Source organism: Sorex araneus, chromosome 3 (assembly GCF_027595985.1).
Source record: "Sorex araneus isolate mSorAra2 chromosome 3, mSorAra2.pri, whole genome shotgun sequence".
Lineage (NCBI taxonomy): Eukaryota > Metazoa > Chordata > Mammalia > Eulipotyphla > Soricidae > Sorex > Sorex araneus.
The window spans coordinates 200976851-201003739 of NC_073304.1; the positions used below are offsets into that span (position 1 = coordinate 200976851).

The 26889-nt window shown below is 53.8% G+C and overlaps 1 protein-coding gene across 1 annotated transcript; it reads right to left on the reverse strand.

The window, feature by feature from the left end:
* Positions 1 to 416: 416 nt before the first annotated feature.
* MMP28 (matrix metallopeptidase 28) lies at positions 417 to 26889 on the reverse strand. The gene is made up of 8 exons (XM_055132686.1): positions 26593 to 26889; positions 15602 to 15681; positions 15257 to 15444; positions 7047 to 7271; positions 3854 to 4099; positions 2793 to 2942; positions 2252 to 2419; positions 417 to 1320 (listed from the first exon to the last, which is right to left on the reverse strand). Exons 1-8 carry the CDS (start codon positions 26722 to 26724, stop codon positions 926 to 928), a joined length of 1584 nt encoding a protein of 527 aa, XP_054988661.1. The 5' UTR covers positions 26725 to 26889; the 3' UTR covers positions 417 to 925.

The following is a 26889-nucleotide window of genomic DNA, read 5'->3' on the forward strand; positions in this document are numbered from 1 at the left end:
CTCTGGCCAGCAGGCAGGGGCTCCTGCAGCGCTGCCGGGAGATGGGGGCCGCGGTGAGCACAGCTCCCACCTCACCAACGTGTGGATTCCAGCCCCTGCACCTACAACCTGCTGTAGTGCAAAGCCGCAGGTCCCTACCACACGGATCCTCCACTCCATCTGGCCTGGGGGGCTGGGGGAGGCAAGGATGTTTTCCTTCTTGGGGGACAGGTCCTTTTCCCTATAATATAGGGAAATTTCCCTATAATATAGTTATTCCCTATAATAACTATAATCATTATTTCCCTATAATGATCCTGGCTAAAGATGGGAGAATATAGTCTGGGCCTCCATATCTATATTCACCTGCTTTTAGCAAGAGTCCATTCAAGGAAGGCCGAGTCACCCTTTCCAGGCCCATTCCGCAAAGGGTAACTTTATTTCAGCCCCCCTAAAATGCTGGATCCCTGCAGGGCTGCATCCATTGCCCTCCCACACGGAGGTCTGACTCCCATTTCAGAGCCTTGGAGGTTACAGACCCTTGTAACCACTCACTCAAACATCCAGTAGTCTGGGGGCAGACTTCCAATTAAATAAGACGCTTAATTCAGTCATGCACAGGAGGCCCCAATCTCTCTGTAGCATTGGGGGAGTCCTCCTGAGTGCCTAGTGGCACTGTCCCTTAGACAGGAAGTGCATCTTTGGTGGAAGAGACACAATCCCGGAAGCTGGGGAAGGAAAATGGTCCTGGGGGCCAGGGCCACTTAGGTTCCACACCTGGTTATGGCTCCCGTAGGCCGCTCCCAGCTGCCATGCTTTGGGGACAGCCCAGAAACTCAGCTTCTCCAAGGGACACTTGCTCCAGGGACAATCTTCCAGGCTGGCTCGACTGCTGGGATTCTGCCCCTGAGTTTGGGGACACAGTTCACACAGCTGTAGGGCGCCTTCAGAACAGGGCACGGCCCGAGTTGGCATGCCAGCAGCCCATCCAGGGCAGCTCCGAGGCCCAGCGGCCCGAGGCTGTCACCTGCAGCCGGGCCTGGTCCAGGCGCCAGTAGTGGTCATCTCGGAAGAAGATGATGGAGCCGTTAGGCCTCGGCACGGCGCCGCTGACCTCCTCCGGGATGCCGCCCCAGTCCCGCAGGCCTCGGGGGTAGTAGGGCTCCACCTGCAGCCCCCCTGGGGCCAGTACGTAGTAGCGGGCACCTTTGAAGAGCACGAGCCGGCTCAGCGGAGGGAAGAAGAGGGCGGCGTCAGGGTGGCGGGGCAGGCCCCCCGCCCGGCACAGCTGTGGGGAGCTCCACACTGGCTTGGGGCCCCGGAATCTCCAGCAGCGACTGCCTGCGGGACATTGGGAAAGTCAGGGTGAGCCAGGTACTCTTACTTTTACACCCTCCACCCTCCATCTGGGCTCTTCTGCTGTTGGGAGCCCAAGTAGTCAGCACTGGTGATAACCCAGATGGAGCACAGTAGTAACTAGTCACGACCAGTAGGGGGTGCTGCTGTGGACCAGGCAGTCAAAAGGTGACTGCAGAGGGCAGAGAGCTCTGGGGACTTACCTCCTCCTCCCCAGACAGCAATGGACCTTTACTAGCATTAAGGCAGGAGTAGACTCTCAATATTCCTTCTCTTTTTCTTCTTATTTTTTGGGGGCGGGGGTAGGAGCACACCTAGCAGTGCTCAGGGCTTACTCCTGGCTCTGTGCTCAGGGATCACGCCTGGTGGTGCTCAGGAAACCATATGGGGAGCTGGGGATCAAACCTGAGTCAGATGTGTGCAAGGCAAACGCCTGACACGCTGTACTATAGCTCCGGCCCCATACTGGGAACTATTCACTGAAGTCAAATACCACAGGCTGGAGAAAGGGCACAAGAGTTAAGACACTCGCTTAGTATGTGAGTGTAACACAACCCTGGTTTGAATCCTGGTACCAGGCATGGTTTCCCAGTCACCCCCAGCAATGATCCAGAGCACAGAGCCAAGTGTGCTACGCCCCCCTCCCCCCACACACACCAAAAATAAAGTCACCTACTACATGCTCCTCAGATCACGGATCTTCCCAAGCAAACCAGAGGGACAGTTCCCCACTCAAGACATTCTTGCTGCGAAAGCACAGACAAACCCAGTCTGAGCAGGCAGGAGCCCGTGAAAGGACCGTTTGCCACTGAGTGGCAGAGTAGAGTCCAGCACTTGGCTGGGCCTCTGCTCTCCGCTCTCCGGTCCCCCTCTTTGGGGACATGTCTCCTCCATTTCTCTGCCCCAGGGATGTTACCTTTAAAGAAGTAGAAGTCTCCGTCCTCCAGCGACACTGCAGCAGCCTCGATGTTGGGGGGCAGCCCGGCCCACCTCTCCTGGATCGGCCGGGGCTCCGAGACATTGCCATCAGCTGCCACCTCCCAGAAGTGGCTCCCTTTGAAGATGTACAGCCGTGCTTGCCCATCTGCCCAGAGACAAGAGTTGGGGGACCATCAGCCTCCTACTTCTCAAACTGGCAAGGACAGATCACCAGGAGCGGGTGGAAGGGACCTGTGCCAGAGGAGGCATCTAGCTTACTGTGGGCTTGTTACCCCAAAGAGGGTGGCTTGGCATCCGTTCCCCCCTCCCCACGTGTGCGCGCACACACACACACAAACACACACACACATAAACACGCACACACAAACACACACAAAGAGCCCTGATTTTCTAATTCATCCCCCCACTCCCGATCTCCACCCTTGTACCATCCCACCTTGCCCTCCAGTTCTGGGCACCGAGGCCTGGGTCTGTGGGGGAGAAGAGAAGAAAGCCAGGCATGGGTGGTGCCAACTTACCTACAGTGATGGCATCAAAGGGCAAGTAGCAATATTTTGGTCCACGAGTTTCAGGGCGGCTGTCTCGAGGAGTGTGGGTGTCCCAGGCCTCAAAGTCAGTGAACACCTTTCCTGGGAGCTGGATGGCCATAGAGCCCCCCTGAGGCTTCCCTTCAGGGGCAGGAGAAGAGAGAGTGAGAATGCGCCCTGGTTAGGAGAGGGTATTTTTGGCTTGGGGGCCACACCCATGATGCTCAGGGCTTACTCCCGGCACTCAGTGATCACTCCTGGACAGCTTGGGGGACCATATGGAGTGCTACGGATCAAACCCGGGTCAGTAGCATGCAAGGCAAACACCCTAGCTGCTGTACTATTCCTCTGGTTCCTGAGCCAGGGACTTGAACCCAGGGCACTGTCCACTATGCCCCTCCTCCCCAAGCAATCTAAAGGAGATAGTGTCGGGAGGGCCTAGGGTATAGGCAAGTCCCTGGGCAACAGCCCTGGCTGGTTTATTCTGGGGGAGACCACACTTGGGGAGCGTCTGGGTTTGGGAGAAGTGAAGATCAGTGTCTGGAGCAGAGGAGAGGAGTGATCAGAGCCAGGCAGGGAGAGGGAGCAGAGAGATTTGGAGGCCTCAAGACGGGGAAAGACATGGGCAAGAAGAAGGGTTTAGAGGGCTGGGGCAGGTTTTTGAGAGAGGAAATGTCTCCTGGCTGGGGCACTAGTCTGGAATTAGGACGCCAAGGAGGGCGGAGCACGACTCTCATGGGGATAGACAGAAGCAGGAATGATGGGGAGTGCAGGAGGGGTGCGCCGCAGCGGGTAGGGCGTTTGTCTTGCACGCCGGCTGACCCGGGTTCAATCCCCGGCATCCCATATGGTCCCCCAAGCAACGCCAGGAGTAATTCCTGAGTGCAGAGCCAGGAGGGTGTGACCCCAAAAGAAGCCCGCGGTGTTTCACTCCCGGGCAATCTGAGACTTGCGGGTGGGGAAAGCCCGGCGACCTGGACACCTGTCGGTCAGGTCCCTGAGCCTGGGGCAGCCCGGGGCTTGGGGCGGGGGAGGGGGCGCGGGGTGCTCACCATACAGGTTCTGCACCGCCAGCACGTCGTCCCAGCTGAGCAGCGCGTCGCGGCCCAGCTTCTTGTAGTAGGGTGCCATGAGCGCGCGCGGCGCGGGCGAGTGCGCCAGGCCGAGCGTGTGGCCGATCTCGTGCGCCAGCACCACGAACAGGTTGCGCCCGCGCCGGCGGCCCAGGCTCCAGCGCTCGGCGCCGTCGAAGTGCGCTTCGCCCCGGCGGGGCAGGAAGGCGTGCGCCAGGGCGCCCCCTGCAGGCAGTGCAGAGCGTCAGGCGAGGCCACCGCCCCGCATGCACCCCACCAGCAGCCCCCAATGCGCGGGCCAGGAGGGAGTGTGTGCCTGTGTGTTTCCCGCCCTCCTCACCGAAGTCTGACAGTAGCTGGAGCGTGGGGCCGTGCAGAGATGAGGTATGCACGGGCCTGGGACACAGCACTGATGGTCAGGTTTACTAGCTATTGGGGGACTCTGGGCCTGTGCCTTAGTAGCCTCTAGAGCCGGCAATGGATTAATAAGGAGGTCCTTCCTTCCAGGTGCTTCTGAGGATTAAAAAGTGTGTATCTGGGACCAGATAAAGTACAAGAGTAAGAGTCAGTAAGGCGCTTGCCTTGCACACAGCCTATCGTGGTTCGATTTTCCTTGCTCTGCATATGGTCCCTCCAGCCCCGCTGGGAGTGATCCCTGAGCACAGAGCCAGGAGTAAGTCCTGAGCACTGTCCTGTGTGCCTTCCCCAAAAACACCCTGACAAAAAACGTGTGATATATACATACATGTGTGTATACATATATATGTATATATATACATATATATCACTATATCACTGTAGCTCTATCATCCCGTTGTTCATCGATTTGCTCGAGCGGGCACCAGTAACGTCTCCATGTGAGACTTGTTACTGTGTTTGGCATATTGAATACGCCACGGGTAGCTTGCTAGGCTCTGCCATGCGGGTGAGATATTCTCGGTAGCTTGCCGGACTCTCTGAGAGGGGTGGAGGAATTGAACCCAGATCAGCCGCATGCAAGGCAAATGCCCTACCCACTGTGCTATATATCATCCACACACTGTCCTCTGTATGTATGGCAAAAAAAAAATAACAGAAGTGCAGATATACATTTAACTTGTCCTAATTATATATATGATCTGTCTTGCATATTAATATTACATATGCCACACGGGGATGGTGTTTTCAAAGGAGAAGGCAGAGAGGTAGAGAGTACAAGGGTTAAGGTGCTAACCTTTCATGCTGTTGACCTAGTTGGATCCCCAGCACTACTTGGTGTCCTGGGCACTACTGGGTATGGAGCCAAATTTTTAAAAATAAATAAGGGGCCGGGGTGATAGGACAGTGGGTAGGGCCTTTACCTTGAATGTGGCTGACCTGGGCTCAATCCTTGGCATCCTATCTGGTCCCCTGAGCACCGCCAAGAGTTATTCCTGAGTGCAGAGCCAGGAGTGAACCCTGAGCATTGCCAGGTGTGACCCAAAAAGCCAAAACTAAAATAAAATAAAGACCTAGAAGCAGCGCAGTGGTTGCCCCCGAGGAACCTTCTAGAATGTGTCATCTTCTGTTTCTAGCTGAGGATGATGGGCGTGTTTCTTTGCAAGTACAGTTAGGTAGAAATCATACTGTCGCATTCTTGTCTTCCACTGCATGGCCCCTGCTTTGGCCGCTCCCTCCCCAAGATAGGCACGAACAGAGTGGGTGATCACATGTGGGGCTCCTGGGCTCTAAAGAGTACCCCACTCTCAGTAAGAAGAGGACCAGGTGGACCTGGTGATGGGTGTCACTCATCCCAGTTCACTCTGGTGGAGTAGGGGTGAGCAGACTGCACAGTGAGAATGCTGCCTGCATGCTTGCTAAGGACCCTTCCCTCCTGGCCCTCCTGGGTCCCAGCCTTGGGGGCTGCCATGACAGAGGAGTCTCACGGGGCGAGGACAGTGGGTCTGTTAGGAGGAGCACATGTCTGTTTGGAATCTGCCCTACACGTTTTCTCTTAGTCACACCCAGTTGTGCTCAGGGCTTTCTCCTGGCTCTGCTGTCAGGGATCACATCGAGTGGGAATCGGGGGACCGTACAGCGTGCCAGGGATCAAATTTGGGTGGGCCATGGGCTAGGCAAGTGCCCTATCCATTGTACTTTCTGTCCAGCCCCCTGCCTTGAGCTGTTTTGAGCATCTTTAGCTCTGGCAGTAACCCTGGGACACAGCCAGACGGAGGAGACCTACACTCAAAAAAGCCAAGGCACCAGTCCCGAATCAGAGAGCTGCCTGGGGGAGCCCGGCGTACTAACTCACAGCCCAGCACTGTCTTCACTCCCAAGGTCCTCCTGGAGTGGACAGACAAGGGGCACGTGAGATCATGGGTGACGGGAGGGATGGACAAGCCCCTGTGTATATTCCAAGGGGGCCCAGGAAAAGCCTCGATTTCTCCCAGTCCTCCCTGGGGCCTGCCTGCAGGGGCTGGAGTAGTATGATCTGGCATGACGGAGAGTGGGAGAGGCAGGGAAGTGAGGGTACAAGCAGCCAGGCCCCACAGGGCTTCTGACCTGTCAAAGCTCCTCTCCTGGGGGCACAGAGAGCTGCAGGGCAGGGAGGGAAAGGAGAGCAGCTCTGACAGGACAGTGGCAGGTTGGGGCCAGCAATCTGGGGCTATGGGGATGTGAGGCACCTTAAGGCCGGATTTTTTTTTTTTTTTGCTTTTTGGGCCACACCCGGCGATGCTCAGGGGTTACTCCTGGCTTTGCACTCAGGAATTACTCCTGGCGGTGCTCAGGGGACCATATGGGATGCTGGGATTTGAACCCGGGTTGGCCGCGTGCAAGGCGCTATGATATCGCTCCAGCCCCCTTAAGACCGGATTGTTCTTACCTGTGACTGTGGAGTGGACTGGGCCTGGGTCTATGAGCTGGAGAGCGAGAGGGGCACAGAGCTGTCTAGAGTCGGGGGTGTGGGAATGGCGGGGCCTCGGCAGGGTTGGCACAGCGCCTCCACGCACAGCCTCACCTGATTGTTCCTTCTCCACATGGCACAGCAGGGCTGGCGCCATGCTACTCACTTTCCAGAGGAGGGGACTGAGGGTTCTGTGCAGAGGTGTGCCCCGTGGCCAGGGCAGTGTGGACAGGCAGTGTCAGCCCTCCAACCACCACTCTGCGTAGGGTCCCCTCCTGCCCCAGGACCGAGGCCCCGGGCCATCACCTGGGCCATCAAAGGCGTTGCCCAGTCCATCGTTGTGGTCCCCTTGGAAGAAGGTGAGACGGATGTCGGCCGGGCCTGTGCTTGGGGCCTCCCAGAACTCCAGCGCCGAGACGTTGCTCCACAGCTGGAAGGCGGCGCGCACGGCGCCCCGGACAGCCTGCTCGGGCAGGTGCTGCGGCCAGTTCACCAGGCGGTAGGACAGGTGCTGCTTGTACCACTTGCTGCCTGTCACCGAGAGAGGCTGTGTGGGTCAGGGCGGTGCTGGGGACCCTGATTCCCCTCAGGACGCAGAGATATGCTTTCCTCTGGAGAGCCCCTGATCTCACAGCCCTGGTCCAGGGAAGCGCCCCTTTGGCTGGAGAGATGCTGCTCTCAATCTGGCAGGTCGGCTTGTGCTCTGGCCCAAGGAGGGCCTGGTGTGGTGGGACAGAAGCAGCCTCTGCCCAGGAAAAGCCCCCCCACCCCCATCCGAAGGACCCTCTGGCTAGAATCTCATACTCCCCCCAGCCTCCTGCTGGCTGCAAGTCCCGGCCCTGGGAAGGGGTGTGAGGAGAAGGGGGAGGAGAGGGGTGCAGCTCTGAGGCCTGCTTGCTCTCCCCGCCCGCCTCCCCACCTTCCACCTCCTTCTGCCCCCTCTGAAGCTTCATCCTGTGGCTGCCAAGTGGCCATAAGACCCGTTTATTTGAGGTCTTTCCCTGACCCCCTGGCCCTCCCCCTCACTTCCTCAGGGACTCTGGCGAGCTCGAGCTCCGAGGTGAAAACAAGTAAGAACAAAGGGTGTGTTCCCTGCTGGCTCAGGGACATTTTTCCATCTCTGCTGAGCTTCGATTCTCTCCCTCTGGCTCACACCATAGTAGCGCCCCCCCCCCCCCGAACGCTGCACACCCCGAGCCCATCTACCCCTTCACATGCCCTGGGACCGGGGTGCTTGGCCTGTCCAGAGCCCCACTTTCCTGTGTGAGCTGGTTCTGCGTCTTGCAAGCTCAGGTCTGTGACTCGCAGAGCAGAGGCAGAACCCCGGGGCCCCAGGATGCCCGAGAATCTGGTTGTCTTTTGGGCTTCAGGCAGAGGGGGTGATGGAGGCAAGAGGCCAGGGATGCTCCGGCCTGAGGAAGGCCACCACTGAGAGGCAGGAGGGAGGCTGCGCAGAGCTGGCGAGGGCCTCTCCTGCTTCTCTGCTATTTAGGGGAAAATTGGGCCTCGGGTACAATCCTGCCCAGACCCTAGGCAGAGCAGGCACACGGGCTGAGGCTCCAGGCCTCAGCATGGCCCGTGCTGGTCAGAGCCTTGGCAGGACTTGAATTCCTCCAGCTGGAAGAAGACTCTGGGCGCCCTTTCCCTCCCCGCCGCCCGGCCACAGGGGAGGGATGGCCCTGCCCCCACCACGAGCCAAGTTCCATCTAGGCAGCCCTGTTTGGCCTGGCAGTCACCCAACCCCGCCAGTGGCCAGCCCTCGGGGAAGGCAGAGGGAGTGTTCTGAGAGAGTGTGAGCCAGGGAAGGCGGAGGGAAGGCCTGGGGTCCGCAGGCACCCCCACCCCACCCCGGTTCACTGTGTGCCAATTCAGGGCCTCCGTGCTTGCTGGCCGGCGGGCTCCTTCACAGCCTGAGGGGCTCCCAGGCTCCCAGATTCTTATCCCAACCTCTAGCTTCTAGAAAAGTAGGGGACTGTTTCTTCTGCTAGGGGAGCCCCTTAGCCCGCTGCTGGAAGGGAGGAGAGTGACCAACCCTTTTTTTTTTCTAAGACAGCCTTTCCCGAGGTCCAGCATAGTCCCTCCCACCCCTCCGGAGGGCACTAAAAGGATGGGGGGGGTAGGGGTAACTGGGGGTGTTTCCTGTTGGTTCAAAGAGGGACTGGTCAGCTGGAGAGAGTACAGCAAGGAAGGAATTTGCCTTGCAGGCTGCTGACCCAGATTCTATCCCCAGCATCCCATACGGTCACCGGACCCACCAGGAGTGATCCCTGAGCACAGAGCCGGGAGTAAACCCTGAACACAGCTATGTATGGCCCCAAACAAACAAGCAAAACAAATGAAGAGGGCCCGGGAGAGAGAACAGAGATTCTAGTGTGCACATGTGCCCTGAGCATTGCGGGGCGTAGCTCTGGGTGGCTAGCTGTCCCCGGCGCCACAGGGCCCAAGAAGCATTACACCCTAGAGCTCTTGCACTAAATCACTGGTCTGGTTGGCTGAGAATCACTGGTGGGGTCCCCAGGCCTCCTGAATGCCTCTTGGAAGGCCTCCCACCCCTCACCAAAGAATGGAGATTTCGGGACTGGAGCAATAGTACAGCGGGGAGGGAGTTTGCCTTGCATGCAGCTGACCCGGGTTTGATCCTTGGCATTCCATATGGTCTCCTGAGCACCACCAGGGGTCATTCCTGAGTGCAGAACCAGGAGGAACCCCTGAGAATTGCTGGGTGTGACCAAAAAAGCCAAAAAAAATAAAAAAGAATGGAGATTTCTGGAGCTGGCAATGTGAGGCTTGGTGGTTGAGCACTTGCCTTGCATATGTGAGGCCCTGGGTTTGATCCCCGGGATATGGGGGGATATGAAAAATAAAAATTTGGGGCCGGAGCGATAGTACAGTGGGTAGGGCGCTTGCCTTGCACGAGGCCGACCCAGGTCCGATCCCTGGCATCCCATATGGTCCCCCAAGCACTGCCAGGAGTAATTCCTGAGTGCAAAGCCAGGAGTAACCCCTGAAGTATCGCTGGGTGTGACCCAAAAAGCAAAATAAATAAATTTTCAGGGGGTACTCAGTGATTTTTTATTTTCTGAAAAGGGGACAGATAAATTTAGGAACCTCTTCTTTAGGTGATTAGCGATGGTGATAATGCCAAGAATCAAAGTCCTCTGGGAAATGTGTGTGTGTGTGTGTGTGTGTTTGTGTGTGTGTGTGTGTGTGTGAGAAAGAGAGAGAGAGAGAGAGTGAGTATTCCTGCACTTGCATTTGCAAGAAGAGGGAAGACAAATATCAACAAGAATTGAGAGAAAGGAGGCTGAAGCAACAGTGTATCAGGCAGGGCACTTGCCTTGCACACAGCCTGGCACCCTATAAGATCCCCCAGGCCATGCCAGGAGTGGTGGCTGAGTGCAGAGGCAAGAGCAAGCGCTGAGAGCAGCTGGGTGTGGCCAAAAAGCAAAACAAAGAATAAAGAATTGAGAGAAAATAGCAGTTTCCTCTGGAGTGGGGCTGCTGGTGTGCTGCCTGCCAGGAAGGAAGCGCCCAGCCAGCTTCAGCCCTTCACCGCTTTATTCCACAGGGTATCCCCGGGGCAGTCTGGCTCCAGCCCAAACTCCTGGCCGGGTGACAGGACACGGTGCCCTCCCCAACACCCCAACAGCACCTGGGCACAACAGCACGCTCTCTCTCTCTCTCTCTCTCTCTCTCTCTCTCTCTCTCTCTCTCTCTCGCTCTCTCTCTCTCTCTCTCTCTCGCTCTCTCTCTCTCTCTCGCTCTCTCGCTCTCTCGCTCGCTCTTGCTCCTGCTCTCTGTCTCTCTGATTCAGAAAGGAACAGGAGGGAAGAAAGAGGAGAGGGAGAGAGGGAGCCCTGGAGCCCCTCCTCTCACCAGGCAGGGACACTCTGTGGTTAGAATCCCAGAGCTCTCCTTAGAACTTACATAACGGAGCATGGCATTTCTCCAAGCCCCAGTCTCCTTTACAAAGTAGGGTTGAAATGAAATAACAAATAGAAATGTAAGTTAAGCCGCCTGGCATGTAGCAGATGCTCATTAAACATCTATTCCTGGGGCCAGAGTGATAATACAGTGGGTAGGGAGCTGGACTTGCACAGGGTTGACCTCATTTTGATCCTTGGCACCACACGTGGTCTCCTGAGCAAGGCCATCAGTGATACCTGAGCACAGAGCTGGAAGTAAGCCCTGAGCACTGCTGAGTGTGACCCCGAAACCAAAATAAATAAATAAACAAATATCTATTCCTGGGCCATGGGATGGCTCAGCAGCAAAAGTGCCTGCCTGGAAAGGGGGATGCCCTGAGTCTGAGCCCCAGTGTCACCGTATGCATGGCCCCACTCACTCTGCTGTCTGGGACACACACACACACACACACACACACACACACACGACAGAGCCATCTCTGGCACACAGGTGAGCACTGTAGCCAAAACAGGTGTAGGCACTATGGTCAGGGATGCCACACTGGCCACCACAGGGAAGAGCAGGGAGGAAAGATTATTCCCCTCTCTAGCCCTGACACATGCCCACCAGTGCTCCCCGCTAGCTGAGCCGGGGACTGGACACCTGCTCTGCAGACACAGAGGGGAGCTACCTGGTTTCAGGAGGTTACAAATGCCCAGTCAGTAAAACATGCATTTCAGACCAGCAGCCAATCTTTCTGTTAGTATACCTAGGAGAAAGTAAAGCAAATTGTTGGCGATCATCTGAAATTCAAATTTAAGGGCCACTAATTTCACCAGACCACCCTGTCCCGGGACCTGGCCTCTTGGACAAGGCACTACCCACACAGTGTGGGGAGGGTGGGGTATGCACTGGCCTGGGACCCCACACCATCGGGGAGCACCTACTCGAGTTCTGGGGGTTTCACATCTGGAATCTCATTTAATCTCACTTCCCCCTGAAGAGGGAATCTACCCACACTCTAGTTTGATGGCCCTGGGCAAGTGGGTTCAGTGCCTCAATTTATTCATCTTTAAAATGAGGCTAACGGGCTGGAGAGATAGCACAATGAGAGTACACAGGGCTGACCATGGGCATAAATAAGGAAAGTGCACTTAGAACTGGGCTGGTGCCCAGGGTCTCTTCCTAGCTCTGGGCTCAAGGGTCACTCCTAGCAGTGCTTAGGGGACCATGCATTATCTGGGATCAAATTAGGGTACATGCAAGGCAAGCACCTTAAGCCCTGTACTATCTCTCCACCGTCCCCCCTCCCCCAACACACACAAGTGTTTACTGTTATTGTGACATGTGTTTCCTAGGGCACAGGAAGTGATCCCACCCGCCAAGCCCTTGGCTCCTCTTAGGCACCTTCTTCCTACCGTGGCAGGAAAGGAAGTGAAGCAGCCAGGGTTCATGTGAGCGAGAGGGAAATGCTCCGTCTAACCTGGTCACACAATGGAACGGCCTAGGCTGGAGAGCAGGGCCATCCCGAGTGATGCTGAGCTGTGTCCTCCCCCAAGGGGATGCTCCAAACAGGAGAGTCACCAAGGGACTCCCTCAGCTCCTCACTTGGGGCCTGAGGACATGACACAGTGCCCCAGGACAACCTGCACGACCCATATATCAGAAAAGGAGACAGAGCAGAGTGACTCCCAGAAGTCGCAGGATTCCCAGGCCTGTGACAGCAGAAAGGGACCATCTGTTCTATCAGGTCCATGGCAGGACCCTGAACACGGTAACAGCGTGCCTGGGCTGCTTCCCGAGCCCGGCTCCCTGCTTTTCCAGGAGCAGTCAGTACAGGGAACCGCAGTGCGGTTGTGTTGACACAGTAAATTGTTTTGGCAAGCATCAGCCTCCAACAGCTGAGGGTCCCCGCCCACAATTTCCTTATGGATCAGCTAAGAAATAAAAACAAACTCCGAGCCTCCAGTCCCGTAACGGATGTGGTTGGTAAAAGCAATAAATGCTGATGAAAGAGGCAAGGGCTCAAAGCGCTCACAATCAATTAATTATGGATGAAAGCCAGACTGAACAGAAACCTTGATTACTGAGAGGCTGGAGAGGGAGTCGAGCGGATAAGGGATGCTTGTCCTGCATGCAGCCAACCTGGGTTCAGTCTCTCACATCTCATCTCACTGTTCTGTTCTCTGAGCAGAGCCAAGAGTAACGTTGAGCATCATCTGGTGTGTCCCCCGCTTGTCCCTCCCCTCAAAAGAAATCTTGGTCATTGTGAATTTTGGGGAAAGGGTGTGTGTGGTGCTGAGGATGGAACCCAGGGCCTCACACAAAGACTGTCCTCTTATCACTGAGCCCCATCCCTTATCCCTAAGAGTGTGGAAACTTATTAGAGGGGGCCAGAGCAATAGTACAGCAGATAGTGGACTTGCCTTGCATGCGGTCAACCCTGGTTGAAATCCCCAGCACCACATATAGTCCCTCCCTGACCCCAACCACCACCAGAAGTGATGCCTGAGCACAGAGACAAGAGTAAGCCCTTAGGGCCGGAGCGACAGTACAGCAGGTAGGGCAGTTGCTTACATGCAGCCAATCTGGGGTCAATCCTCAGCATCCCATATGGTCCCTGAGCATCACCAGGAGTGATTTCTGAATGCAAATCCAGGAATAAGCCCTGAGCAACAGCTGGTGTGCCCACCCCGCAAAAAAAAAAAAAAAGAGTAAGCTCTGAACTCCGCTAAGTGTGGCCCCCCCAAACAAAAAATAATTAATATTTTTAAATGTTCTATGTAGGAGAGCCTGGCAAGATCCCCATGTCGTTTTCATACACCAAATACAGTAACAATGATGGGTCTCATTCCCCTGATCCTGAAGAGCCTGTAATGCGGCACCGTTGGGAAGGATGAGTAAATAGAGGCTGTTAAAATTTCAGGGCTAGGATGAATGGAGACGTTACTGCACCCGCTTGAGCAAATAGTTGATCAATGGGATGACAGTGATACAGTGATACAGTGAAATGTCCTATGATGAAATTTTCAGAAGCAAATCCACAAAAATAATTAATATTTTTAAATGTGCTAAGATGAAATTTTCAGAAGCAAATCCACAGAGACAGAAAATAGATTAGTGGTTGCCAGGGGCTGGGGGCAGGAAGGTCTAGGGAGTGACCACCTAATGGGAATGTGGTTTCTTCCTGAGATAATGATAATATTCTGGAATTAGACTGTGGTAATTACTGCACAATTGTGTAAATAGATAGAAAACCACTGAATTGTACACTCCCAATGAGCCAATGGTATTGTGTGTGAATTATAGTTCAAAAAGCTGCTAAAAATGTGCTTTGGAAAAAAACCTGATGGTTGAATCAATCACAGCTTTGTTCAATAATTCTTATGAAAAGGAATCAATTCTGATGAAAACAGTTTCAGTTAACTATAAAGGGAACCCGAGGGCACAGTTTAACTGTGCTGCATCAAACACTGAGGAAGGAATTTAGTGTGCTGGAGGGGGGTTGCCCTGGGAAATACTTGCGCAGTGAGTCATCTGTGTAGGCATAATTCTGATTTAAAGGTCTGTGCTCCAAAAACATTCATTTGAAAAGATATATGCATGCCTGTGTTCACTGCAGCACTAAGTACAATAGCCAGGAGATGGAAACAATCCAAACGTCCAACCATAGATGAATGAATGAAGAATTTGTGGCATAGAGACATAATAGATAGGATGCAGCCATAAGAAAAGATGAAATATCTTACAGTCTGAACAGATGGAAAAGAGGGCATTGTGTTTAGTGAAATAACCAGAGGGAGAAGGGCAAGTACTAAGTGATCTTACTCATCTGTAGTACTCAGACACAAAACAAGGGACTAGACAGTGTTGAACAATGATCAAATTTTGAAGAGCTAAGATTCCAAGCATCGGGGAGAGGAGGCAAGGAAGATGGGACTAGATTATTTAGAAAGGATGGATGGAGGGTTCTGGGCACGTTGGCAGTGGTGGAGAGTGCTCAAAAGCCTGGACCTCATGCTGGGCATGCAGAGGGCCCCACTTCCATCCCCAGCACCACATGGTCTCTGGCCCACTGCAGGATATAGCCCTGGTACCCCCCAACACATTTGTTTCAGAGATGGCCCCCAACAAAACATACAACACACACACAGGTCCAGTTGTAGATAGAGCTTTTTTTTTTTCTTGGCCATGGGGCTTTAGGATGTCAGAAAATTCCAGCCTAGCTGAATTTTTTAATTGTTGTGAAGTGCTGCTGCTGAGCAAATATGCTCTGGGGTCCAGAAATACTTTTCTTTTTCTTTCTTTCTTTCTTTTTTTTTGCTTTTTGGTCACACCCGATGATGCACAGGGGTCACTCCTGGCTCTGCACTCAGGAATTACCCCTGGCAGTGCTCAGGGGACCATATGGGATGCTGGGAATCGAACCTGAGTCGGCCGCATGCAAGGCAAATGCCTTACCCGCTGTGCTATCCCTCCAGCCCTGGGGTCCAGAAATAAACCCTAGAGCTGGCACATTCCAGGCCTACACTCTTCCACTTGAGCCACTACTGCCATCCCCATACACACACACCCGGCCCTCAGCCTCCCGGGGTTCTAGCAGCGCTTACCTTGCTTTGCAAAGCGTTTCTTCCGTCTCATCTTGGCCCGACGTCCAGCAAACAGGATGCTGACCCGCTCAGTCCAGGACCCCTGGCTGTCAGCGTCCGTCACGCCACAGCGGGGCAGTGTCATCTGGCGCAGAGTGGCAGGGTCCAGCACACCGCTGACGGGCAGCTGGTTCACCCACTGGAACTCCCTGTCAGGAGGAATTAAGATGACGGATCAGCAGAGGAGGAAGGGATGGGGTGAAGGCAGGTGTGCAGGAGAGGAGAGGGAATAATGGGGCAGAGCCTTCCAGGAGGAGGGAGGGGCCCCCAAGGACTGAATTCCAGTATCCCCGAATCCTCTCCTACCTGATGGCATTGCTGAACTGTGTGAAAGTGGGAGCGCGAGAGGCGTGTGTGTGGAGATACCCGTATTTCTCCAGGAATGCCTGGTGGGGGAAAAGGGAGAGAACGTTAGAGCACCCTCTGTCCTCCTGGGGTCTCCAAGAGTCCATGGCACATACCACATCCCAGTCTCCCCTTTGTCTTATAGGAGAAAGTCCTGGGATCAAGACACAGGACCTCAATACCCCTGAATCCTAGATGGTCTCAGGCAAACCTCTCACTATTCCCAACCCTCATATCCTACTTTCTTAACTGATCACACAGTCCCTGCTCTAAAGATCGCGACTTTTTTTTTTTGCTTTTGCTTTTTGGGTCACACCCGGCAATGCACAGGGGTCACTCCTGGCTCTGCACTCAGGAATTACTCCTGGTGGTGCTCAAGGGACCATATGGGATGCTGGGAATTGAACCCAGGTCGGCCGCATGCAAGGCAAACTCCCTGCCCTCTGTGCTATCACTCCAGCCCCCAGACTCTTGACTTTGAATCCTGTTAGGAAGCTCCTCCTCTCAGCCACAGAGCCAGGAAGAGTTCTGGGTGGCCAGGGGTAAATTACTTCACCTCATCAATCCTGTCTCTCTACCTGCACTATGAGATTCAGAGTAACTGAGCACCACCAACCGGCCTGTGGCCCAATGTCCCTAACTACCATCCTCCAAAAAGACAATTGTAGAGCCAGAGAAATAGTACAGTGGGGAGGGTGCTTGCTTTGCATGCGGCCAACACAGGTTCGATCCTCAGCATTCTATATGGTCCTCTGAACACTGCCAAGAGTACTTCCTGAGTGCAGAGCCTGGCATAACCCCTGTGCATCACCAGGTGTGACCCAAAAAGACAAACAGCAAGAACAAAAAAGCAACTGTACCGAAATCCAGAGGAAGCTGAACACTTGCAAAGCCTCAGTATCTATTTTCTTTATTGCTTTTTGTTTTGGGGCCACCCTGGGAGATGACAGGGCTTACTCCTGGCTCTGCGCTCAGGGATCACTCCTGGCAGTGCTCAGGGGACCATATGTGGTGCAGGAATCAACCTGGGTCACGACCACACACCAGGCAAGTGCCTTACCCGGTGTACTCTCTTAGATCCTGTTTACCTTCACCTCCGAAGTTTCTCCTGGAGGCAGCAGCTGTGACTGGGGTTGATTTGATAGCAAGGAAACACAGGGGTCAGGATTAGGCAGACATAAAACTATTTCTGTGTTATTGTTTCTCTGCATGAATTTAGTAGTACTTCAGCACCGTAGCTTTCGGTTTTCCCTTTGCAACTTATAGTTCATTTGGGGATGCAGCATGAATTAAAGAAATTCAAGTGGTTTAATCTGGAAGACTATTTCCTACTCAAAATAGTGTGGTATTATGGAATAGCCACTGGGCTTGAAATCAAGAATCTGTTTCCCAATCTTGGCTACTGGGTGGCCAGGGGTAAATTACTCATCAATCCTGTCTCTCTACCTACATCATGAGATTAAGAGTAACTCCAGCAAGATTTTCCCAAGGATTCAATCAAGCAGTGCATGTCGAGCCCCCTGGTCAAATACATAGTTGCTGCTTAATCATGCCTCTAGTTGATTTACCTTCCATGGAAAATCAGAAACAGAATTCAGGACTGCAACCATCTAGAGGCTGGGTTAGCCTGCACGAAGTTAAACTTTTTGGGCGGGTGGCGGCGGGGGCCGGTGGCAGGGCTCCCAAGCTGTCCCAAGCAGAGGCCCCTGGAGGCTACTCAGTAATACTTGACCAACTGGACTGGTCAGTTCAGTGTTAGGGCTCAGTGATGTGCTGTGCAGGACCACGGGTGCTGGGGACCTCCAGGACCATACCTGCTGATACTGAGGGGTCTCCATAACTACCCCCGGAACTTTTAGAGCGGGTGGGGGAGCGAAGCAGTGCCAGGAACTGAACCTAGGGAATTGATATGCCAGGTATGCATCCCTGACCCTGAGTGGTCTTCCTGCCCTCTATGACCTGATAGAAATGCTGAGCATTCAACCGTAATGTATTGAGGGGCCTTTTCCTGTGTGTGGTTTTTTAATGTATTTTTTAAAAATCTGTGTGTATTAGATATAAAACAAGGAAGTCCTTAAGTCTGGTGCTTCCTCATTATAATATTTGAGTGCTTTTATGGAAATAGAAAATGTCAAATTCTTAAAATTTCTTTTTCTCATTCTTTTGGTGTCTGTTGGCTGCTGTTCTGGACACAAGCTCAGGCTGCCTACTGGACATTCAGCTCTGCCTTGCCACCCACGGGGTCCCTGAGGGTCAGGACTGGCCCACTGATGAATCCCTGAAAAAGGCCTCCCCTCCCCTCCCCATCCTGCCCTCCACCCCACCTTGCCTGCCCATGTACCAGGAAACAGGAGATGCTGCTGTCCGTTTCCCCTCCCCTCTGGTGGCCTCCCCTCCCCCCCCCCCCCCCCCCGCCCTCTCTGGCTGAGGCTTCATAGTTCCAGAACCAGAGCCAACTCCCTGATAAGGACTGGGTGGGTTTGCGGGTGAGGCCACACTGGCGACCTGTAACCCAGTCACTCCCGAGTCACGCACGCTGCAGAACTGCTTCAAAGGGGCATGAATCCCCAAGCCTCCTTTAGAGGGCCCTTCTTTCCACCCCAGTCAGGGCGACCAGAGGCGGAAGGAAGGTCCAGGTATCCAAGGGGTCGAGACAGGGCTGGGGCGGGGCAGGGCAGAGAGTGCAGAACAGACATGGGGCTGCCTTGTCCGACTGGCTATGGATGTCATCTGTTTGACATGCCCCGGGTTCCCCTGCAGAGACGAGAGCTGAGTTCCTGGGCAGAGCAAGAGCAGGGCCGAGGACATTGTGGCCACAGGCCCCCCAGGAGACACCAGACTGGGCAATGCAGTCCTGGCTTCCTCCTGGCTACACCATAGTGGCTGTGAAGGAGTCATTTCCCTGCTAGGCTCCTTGGCGCTCATTCTGTGTGCTCCTGGGCAACATTCTGAACCCCACCTGGGTCACCCCTGGTCTCCTTCCTGGACAGGTGCCCCGAAGATCCTGCTGTTTGGACCTCACAGTTCGAACACCAAGATTTCTCTCTTCCCTGCTCTTCACCCTCATGTCTTCTGGGGAGCCCCAGGCTGGGCCGAATGGAGCGCGGAAGCCGCAGGTTGTGCCCTTAGTGATTCACCCTAAGAGTTTGTGTCAACACGCTTCCTTGGCCAGGGCAGGGGCTGCTTTCCCGGAGTCGCCTCTGCAAAGTCTGTGAGTGTCTGTGGCCTTAGGTAAAAGAGAGCATTTCCTCTATGCGAGGCTGAATCAGGACTGGAAGGGGGTGGGGAGGGCCTGGGAGGTTTTCTAATCCGCCCTGACTTGCCCTGGGAAACCTAGAGCCCAGCCCATTTAGCTCATAAAGGAAGGAGAAATTCAGGTCAATATTAAACAAGGCAAGACTAGCAACAGAGGTACAGCCAAATTAAGCCAGGCCTCAGTCAGGAGCTCTGAGTCACTGCCCCGGGAGGACAAGAGAGCTGGATGAGTGACTAGACTTTTATTCCTGAGGCTGCTACTGGGTGTCTTTATGCAAATCCAAAATCTCTGTGGGCTTCCTTTCCTCTAAAATCAGAGGGGTGGGGGGCTGGAGCAATAGCACAGCGGGTAGGGCATTTGCCTTGCACGCGGCCGACCCGGGTTTGATCCCCAGCATTCCATATGGTTCCCTGAGCACCGCCAGGAGTAATTCCTGAGTGCAAAGCCAAGAGTAACCCTTGTGCATTGCCAGGTGTGACCCAAAAAGAAAAAATAATCAGAGGGGTGGGCCAGAGAAAAAGTACAGCAGGCAGGGAGCCTGCAATTGCATATGACTAACCTGGGTTCAATCCCCAGTACCACGTATAGCCCCCCCCAGCCCACCAGAAGTGATTCCTGAGCACAGAGCCAGGAGTAAGCGCTGAGCATGGCCAGAGGTGGCCTCAAATCAAACAAAAATTAAAACAAACAAAATCAGAGGGTAGGATTAGAGGTAAGAAATATTTTTTTTTCTTTTTGGGTCACACCCGGCAATGCACAGGGGTTACTCCTGGCTCTGCACTCAGGAATTACCCCTGACGCTGCTCAGGGGACCATATGGAATACTGGAAATCGAACCCAGGTCGGCTGCGTGCAAGGCAAACGCCCTACCCGCTGTGCTATCGCTCCAGCCCCGGTCATAGGCTTTTAATGCTGGAACATATCTTGGCAGATGAGTGCAGGAGCAGCGAAGTTCCCCATCTCATGCTTACAGGAACAGCTTCCACATCAAAGAGCTGTAGCACTGTAGTCCATTGTTCCTTGATTTTTGCTCGAGTGGGCACCAGTAACGTCTCCATTGTGAGACTTGTTGTTAATGTTTTTGGCATATCAAATACACCACGGGCAGCTTGCCAGGCTCTGCCGTGCGGGCGGTATACTCTCAGTAGCTTGCCCAGCTCTCCGAGATGGACAGAGGAATCGAACCTGGGTCGGCCGTGTGCAAGGCAAACGCCCTACCCGCTGTGCTATCACTCCAGCCTTCATCAAAGAGCTGCAGCAGCAAAACATGAAATCAAGAATTCAAACACTGCGACATGGCAAGCTGGTGCAGGAATCTGGTCCTCTAACCCTGATTTATTCTCTCTCACCCTGTATTATTCTGACCTCAGTCTATGTGATTATGTGCAGCATGGAAAACATCTTTCGTATTTGTTAGCCAAGTCAAGATACACAGATGATAGCTGGTTCTGCCTTGGCACGTGCAACAGATAAACATACTTTGGGGTAATCGGTCTGGATGATTCTAGCTCTGTTAAGGGGATCAGACCTACTTTCAGTTTCACAGCCCCATAGTGCTGGGAGGGTTACTCCAGTCTCCACGCTTGGAGGTTGCTTCTGACTGTGCTTCAGGGACCCTTGGATGCTGAGGATGGAGACGGGGGGTTGCATGCAAAGCCTGAGCTCTAGTTCTTTGAGCCATCTTCCAGGCCTCATTTTCATCCAAAAGACAAGGAGAGTCTTGACAGGGTCTATTAGGGTCTTGCTCAAGGGTAAGCACAGAACTTCTCCTGAACTGACCCTCTGACCCCTCTCGGGATGTCTGGTTCCACACCAAGCAGGTGGTCCACAGGCTTTAAAAGGGAGGAAGCAGGGATCAAGCTGCGCTCTCCACTGGGAAGAGAAATGACCCTCAACAAAGAAAAAGGCAAAAGTGGGGGTGTTCCCAGCTGGATTGCTTCTGTCTCCTAGGCAGTGCAATCCCGGGGCAGAGCTGAGGGCAGAGCGCAGGCGGTGACCCCAGCTTTCCGGACAGACTGAGAGACCAAAGCTGGGTCCCCTAGAGACCCCCACGGGCAGCCAGAGTGATCTGCTCGTACTCTCTGGCTCTGGGGCTGTGGCACCAGCTCAGCTCTGGCTTTTACTCTGGTCAGAGGCTTCCCCTTCGCTCTGTCTGACTCCCTCTCTTCCCTCTTCCTCGCCTCACCCCCAGCGGCAGGCACAGAGTTTGGAGTGAGTGGCTGTGACTCAGTTGCCCTCTGCTGCATTCCCCACTCCTTTCTTCATTTTCCCACCTTCAGGGAGTTGCAAGCTGGCCAGTCTCCATTCAGACCCTGTCCTGAGTTTTTCCGATGCCAGTCATACTCTACCGCCCACCCACAGTCTGAAGTGTGTGTGAGGCTAGATTAGGGCACGAAACAACATCCTCACGTGGCCAGGCTCCTGCCTCCGCTACCCAACGTTTGCTGGATTTCTTCCGTTCCCCATGAACTCTCTATCTGCTTTTCTACCATCCTGGGATTCTCTGGGACCCTTCAGAGTCTCTCCTAGACTTCCACTCACCCGAGACATGAGTCACTGAGCCAAGCCCCTGGGAACGGCTTCCACACCCCAGCTTCTGGATTTCTGACTCACCAAAAAGGCCAATGAATGGCTTTGGGGTATGAGAAACGTAGAGGAATATGGGGACAGGACCTCCATACTCCATGGAAACTCTGGAGAAACAAAATCCCCAGCTTCCCGGGACCCCGGAGACTGGAACCTCAGCTCGCCTGGCACAAAAGGCCGACACTCAGGCCAGTCCTGGCCATCCAGCCTGGATGTTGTAAAGAGGGTCCTGACAGAGCAAAAATATAGTTCCCCTGGGACAGTGTGCATTGCCCAAGAACAGGACAGGGCCTGGCCGGGGAAGGGAAGGGGCTGGACGATGATGTCATTCATTAACTCTGGCTCCTGCAAGTCAGCAGGGGAGGGGAGTCTTTCCTCCTCCCCAGGATTGTGAGGGGCCTGGTTTTCCTAAGTGGGTAACGATGAAAGCTTTGTAAACAGTTACTCTGCTCACAGGCAAAGGTCCCTCCCCAAAGTATCTGCTTTATTCCTATGTAAGCCTCGTGGATATAGAGAACCATGCACCAGGGTCCAGGGATACACACAGGGACATCTAGACAGACAGGGACACACAGGAGTGAAAATGTATACACACACACAGACGCACACACACAGACACACATGCACAGACACACACACAGAGGCACAGGCAAGCAAACATAACAAAGAACGGGAGCACTAGGGAGAATCTTGAAAGTTATTTCAGAAATGTAATGCCCTCGTTTTTTTACAGGGGAAGAACCGGCTGACTCCAGGCCTGAAGGCTGTCACCTAAGATGGTCTGGCCTCTGGCTTTCCTGTGTCACACAGTGAGTAGGAAACACTGGCCACTGCCTATCAGCCCAGGAGGACTGCTGAACTCTGCCTGGGGTCTCATTCCCTGCATGGCAGTCAGGAAAAAGTGCCCTCCAAGTAAAGATCTGGGGCAAGGGATGTCCCTTTGGAAGTTCCCTTCTGTGGATGGTTGGGTTTTTCTCAATGACCACCACACACTGTCTCCTGTCCCCATGTTCTTCTTACACCATGACCTCATCATCCAACTCCCAACTGTGGGGCCTAAGGGACCCTCCCCTGGAACCAGTGTTGCATTTGTGACTGCTCTGCCATTGCGATATCACAGATGCAATGCCGAGGTCATAAAACAGGACACACGTTCTTTCTCAAAGGACCCTCATCTTTAGACCCAGCCAACAGATGGGGAGACACCTCAAACTAAACTAGACCATGAGGAAGGAGAGACTCTGTGGATAGTCCCACATGGTGAGGGACACAGGTCCCTAGCTGCTAACTCTTTGAGCAACAGCCTGTCAGCGGCTCCAGCCTTGACACTGTAGGACAGAAACCAGTGGCCCTGACATGCTCTGTTCCAGTCTGACCTTCAGCCCAGAGATAATACAGAGGGTAAGGCGCTTGTGGCCAGAGTGATGGTATAGTGGGTAAGGCATTTGCCTTGCACGCAGCTAACCCGGGTTCAATCCCCGGTATCCCTTATGGTCCCTTGTGCACCACCAGTAGTAGTTCCTGATTGTAGAGCCAGGAGTAACCCCTAAGCATCGGTGAGTGTGGCACCCCCCCTCAAAAAAGAAAAGAAAAGAAAAGAAAGTAAGGTGCTTGCCATCTGAGTTTGATCCCTGGCATTTTATATGATCCCCTGAGCTCCGTCAGGAGTGCTCCCTGAGCACAGAGCCAGGAGGAAGCCACAGCACAGCTGGTGTAGCTCAAGAACCAAAACCCAAACCACTACCCCCACAAAAAGAAAAAAAAATCCCGTCTAACCTTTGATATCTGTGACCTTAATAAATGGTGTTCCATTGAGTTTTGGAGTCATTTGTAATGTCACCATGGGAACTACAACACCATCTCTTAGGAATTACAATCCAGGCTGTCTGTTGTCCAAGGCTGAAAATAGTTGCTTTACATATTTTGTACTCCAGTCTGCCCAACCAAAGCCCATGCAGTTGGCTACTTATAAAAATATGCAGAGGCCTACCAACACACACATATTTACCAGACTGCATATATATGCAATATATACATATATATGAATATATTATATACACATGTATGTACATGCATAGCATTTAGAGCCAGACACACCCCTTATACAGTTCCAGAGTTTTCAGTGCTTTTTTGTTTCTTTTGAACCATACCCAGCCGTGCACAGGGGCTATTCTGGCTTGTCACTCAAGCGTACCTCCTTGAGGACCACACATGGTGCAGGGGACTGAACCAGGACCTCTGGCTTGCAAAGCATGTGCTCAGCCTATTGAGCAATTTCTCCAGCCTCAGTTTTTCATAATTTTAAAGTAACTTTTCTTCTCAGAATTAAAAATCTCTTGGGTCAGAGTGATGGTACAGTGGGTAGGGCATTTGTCTTGTATGCTACTGACCCTGGTTCAATCCCCGGCACTCCCATATAGTCCCCAGAGGCTGTCAGGAGTAAGCCATGAGTATAGAGCCAGGAGTAAACCTCGAGCACCAATGAGGGTGGTCCCCTGCAAAAAAGTCTCTCAGGGCCAGAGGGAGATAGTACAGCAGGTAAGTCACTTGCCTTGCACACAGCTTACCCCATCTTTATATGGTTCCTTGTGCAGACTCAGGAGTAAGCACTGAGCACTGCTGGGTTTGGCCCAGAAAAAAAAATTAAATTAAATTAAAATATCCTTCCCCCAGTTATGTTAACTAGCTGGAAACAGATTCAATATGCTAGATATTACATTTCCCAAGCACACCCCAAGTTGAAATTCTCTCCCTCTGAGGCCACCGCAGGCATGGGGACTGTCTGTTCTCCTGCCAAGGATTGCCTGCGACTCGGATGGGGGTGCTGAGGGGAGTGGGGTGGGACTCTTAACAAGACTTGGCTTGGTAGACATAAGCCCTCTCCTGGGGCTGAGAGGACTCTGCACTTGATGTTGTAAGACTCTAAATTCAGAGAAACAAAGAGATTCCCCATGTGCCAAAGCTGAGCACACAGAGCCAGATCCAGAGCAGGGCTCGGAAGGAAAAGGGGTGAAGGAGTTTGAGGGGTACCCGCGAGAGAAGCAGGGTCATTTCCCAAGGCTCTGTAGCAGTGACTGGTGGAAGCTAGCGGAGGGTAGGAAGAGCGATTCCCAGAGGACCCTCCTCATTCTGCAGGCTCCCCAATACAGCCCTCCTCGTTGAGAATGCGGAGTGGAAGGATGTGAAGCTCTCAAGGAGCACTTTCAGAGAGAAGCGAGGCTCTCAGGTGTCTAGGATAGGGCACCTGGCTTAGGAATTTAGAATTTATTTCCACCCCTTGCCTTTAAAATGGTGGAGACCCCAGCTCTGATGTCTGGAGAGAGAACACCGACACTTCTTTGGGCAAGAAAAAAAGAGAGGAGGCTGGAGAGATAGCAGAAGGACTTGCCTGGCACACCGCTGACCCTGGTTCGAGTCTCAGCACCCACCACAGAAGATCCCTTGAGAACCACCAAGGAGTGGCCCCTGAGTGAGGAGCCAGGAGTAAGCCCAGAGTATAGCCAGGATGGGGCTCAAGACAGGAAGGAAGGAAGGAAGGAAGGAAGGAAGGAAGGAAGGAAGGAAGGAAGGAAGGAAGGAAGGAAGGAAGGAAGGAAGGAAGGAAAGAAGGAAGGAAGGAAGGAAGGAAGGAAGGAAGGAAGGAAGGAAGGAAGGAAGGAAGGAAGGAAGATGTGTTATTCTTTGTAGATGTGGGGGTTCAAACTCAGAGGAGAGGAGAGAAAACAAAGCAAAGGGCTGGAGCACATGCCTTCCATAGATCCACTGTGGCGCACATTCCTCTCCCCCCTAGTACCACTGGGTGTAGTCCTGGTGGCCCCTGCACAACTCCCTCTGTAATTCATGATGCAGGGAGGACCCATACTACCAACCCCACTAAAAACCTTAGTACCTTATGTATGCAAAGCATACATAATCTTCCAATTACCTTTAAATTTTTTTTTAAGTTATTTGCTTATTGGGCTGGAGTGATAACACGGTGGGTAGGGCGTTTGCCTTGCACACGGCCGACCCGGGTTTGATTCATTCACCCCTCTTGGAGAGCCTGGCAAGCTACTGAGAGTATCCCTGCGCCCCCCCCCCCCCACGGCAGAGCCTGGCAAGCTACCCGTGACATATTCGATATGCCAAAAACAGTAACAAATCTCACAGTGGAGACATTACTGGTGTCTGCTCGAGCAAATCGATGAGCAACGGAATGACAGTGATACAATGATTTGTTTATTGGCTTTTGGATCACACTTGGCAGTGCTCACGAACTACTCTTGGCTCAGCACTCAGAGATCACTCCTGGTTTGAAGGACCATATGGGGTGCCAGGGATAAATCCCAGTTGGCCACATTGCCTGATGGCTCAGTTCCCTCCAATCACCTTTATATAGATGCCCCAAGTTGATCCCCACACTACCTCACCAAAATTTTCCCTTTGTGGAATCTATAGCAAATGACCAAGTCTAAAGGAGAAAAGGACCCCCCCTCACACCCTCAAGTTCCCCAAGTCCACCCCACCGCCCTGCCCACTTTTCTCACTGCAGCCAGGAGGCACCCTTAAGAGTGCGGTTGAAGCTCGTCTTGAGAACATACTGCCCTCACGCAATTTACAGGCGAGGAAAACCCGCTCTCAGAGGGAGTGTTGCCTGGCCAAGCAGTCTGGGAACCCCAGGGCGAGTCAGCACGACCCTCGGCCCCAATGTCACCAGTCTGGGACCTTCCACTGCGTCTGACACTCGGGGAGGACTCGGGGCGCCGGATGAGTGAATTGCTCAGTCTCCCTAGCCTAAATGGCCAGGGCGAGTGTTTGGAGCCATACTAGGTTGCAGAGCTTTTGCCTTCCATCCAGTTCTCGCCTGTCTGTCCCACCCTGTCACCCTATCGCTCCCTCCTGCCCCAGCCTGAGAAAGCCTGTGCCAAGTCTGCGTGCCCCTCGGCCCGCGTGCTCTTTGTGTGCAAGTTTGCAAGGTGTAGAGGACCAAGGAGAGTGACACCGGACGTCAGCGCTGCTGGAACAGCGTGTGCGTGTGTGTTGGAGGGGGGGGGGGGGCGGCGTCTGACCTGGCCAAGTCCAGGCTCCTCTGCAGCACGCGGACCCCTCTCCACCCGCACTCCCTCAGTACCTCCGCCTCGCGGCGCAGTTCCTGGCCAGGGCGCTCCGTGAGCTGGGCGTGCAGGGCGCTCCAGCGCTGCAGCAGCAGCAGCAGGAGCGGCAGCAGCAGAGCGCACCGCGAGCTGCCGATGCGCGGGACCATCTCGCTGGGGCCGGGGTGCTGGGAAGCCCGGCAGTGGGGAGCTGCGGCGAGCCGGGAAGGCGCCGCCACTGCGCCCAACGCTGGGCGCACGTTCCCGGGTCCGTGGGCCGGCGGCGCCGCTTACAGAGAGCCAGCAGAGGTGGTCCGGCCCCGGCTGTTGCTGCC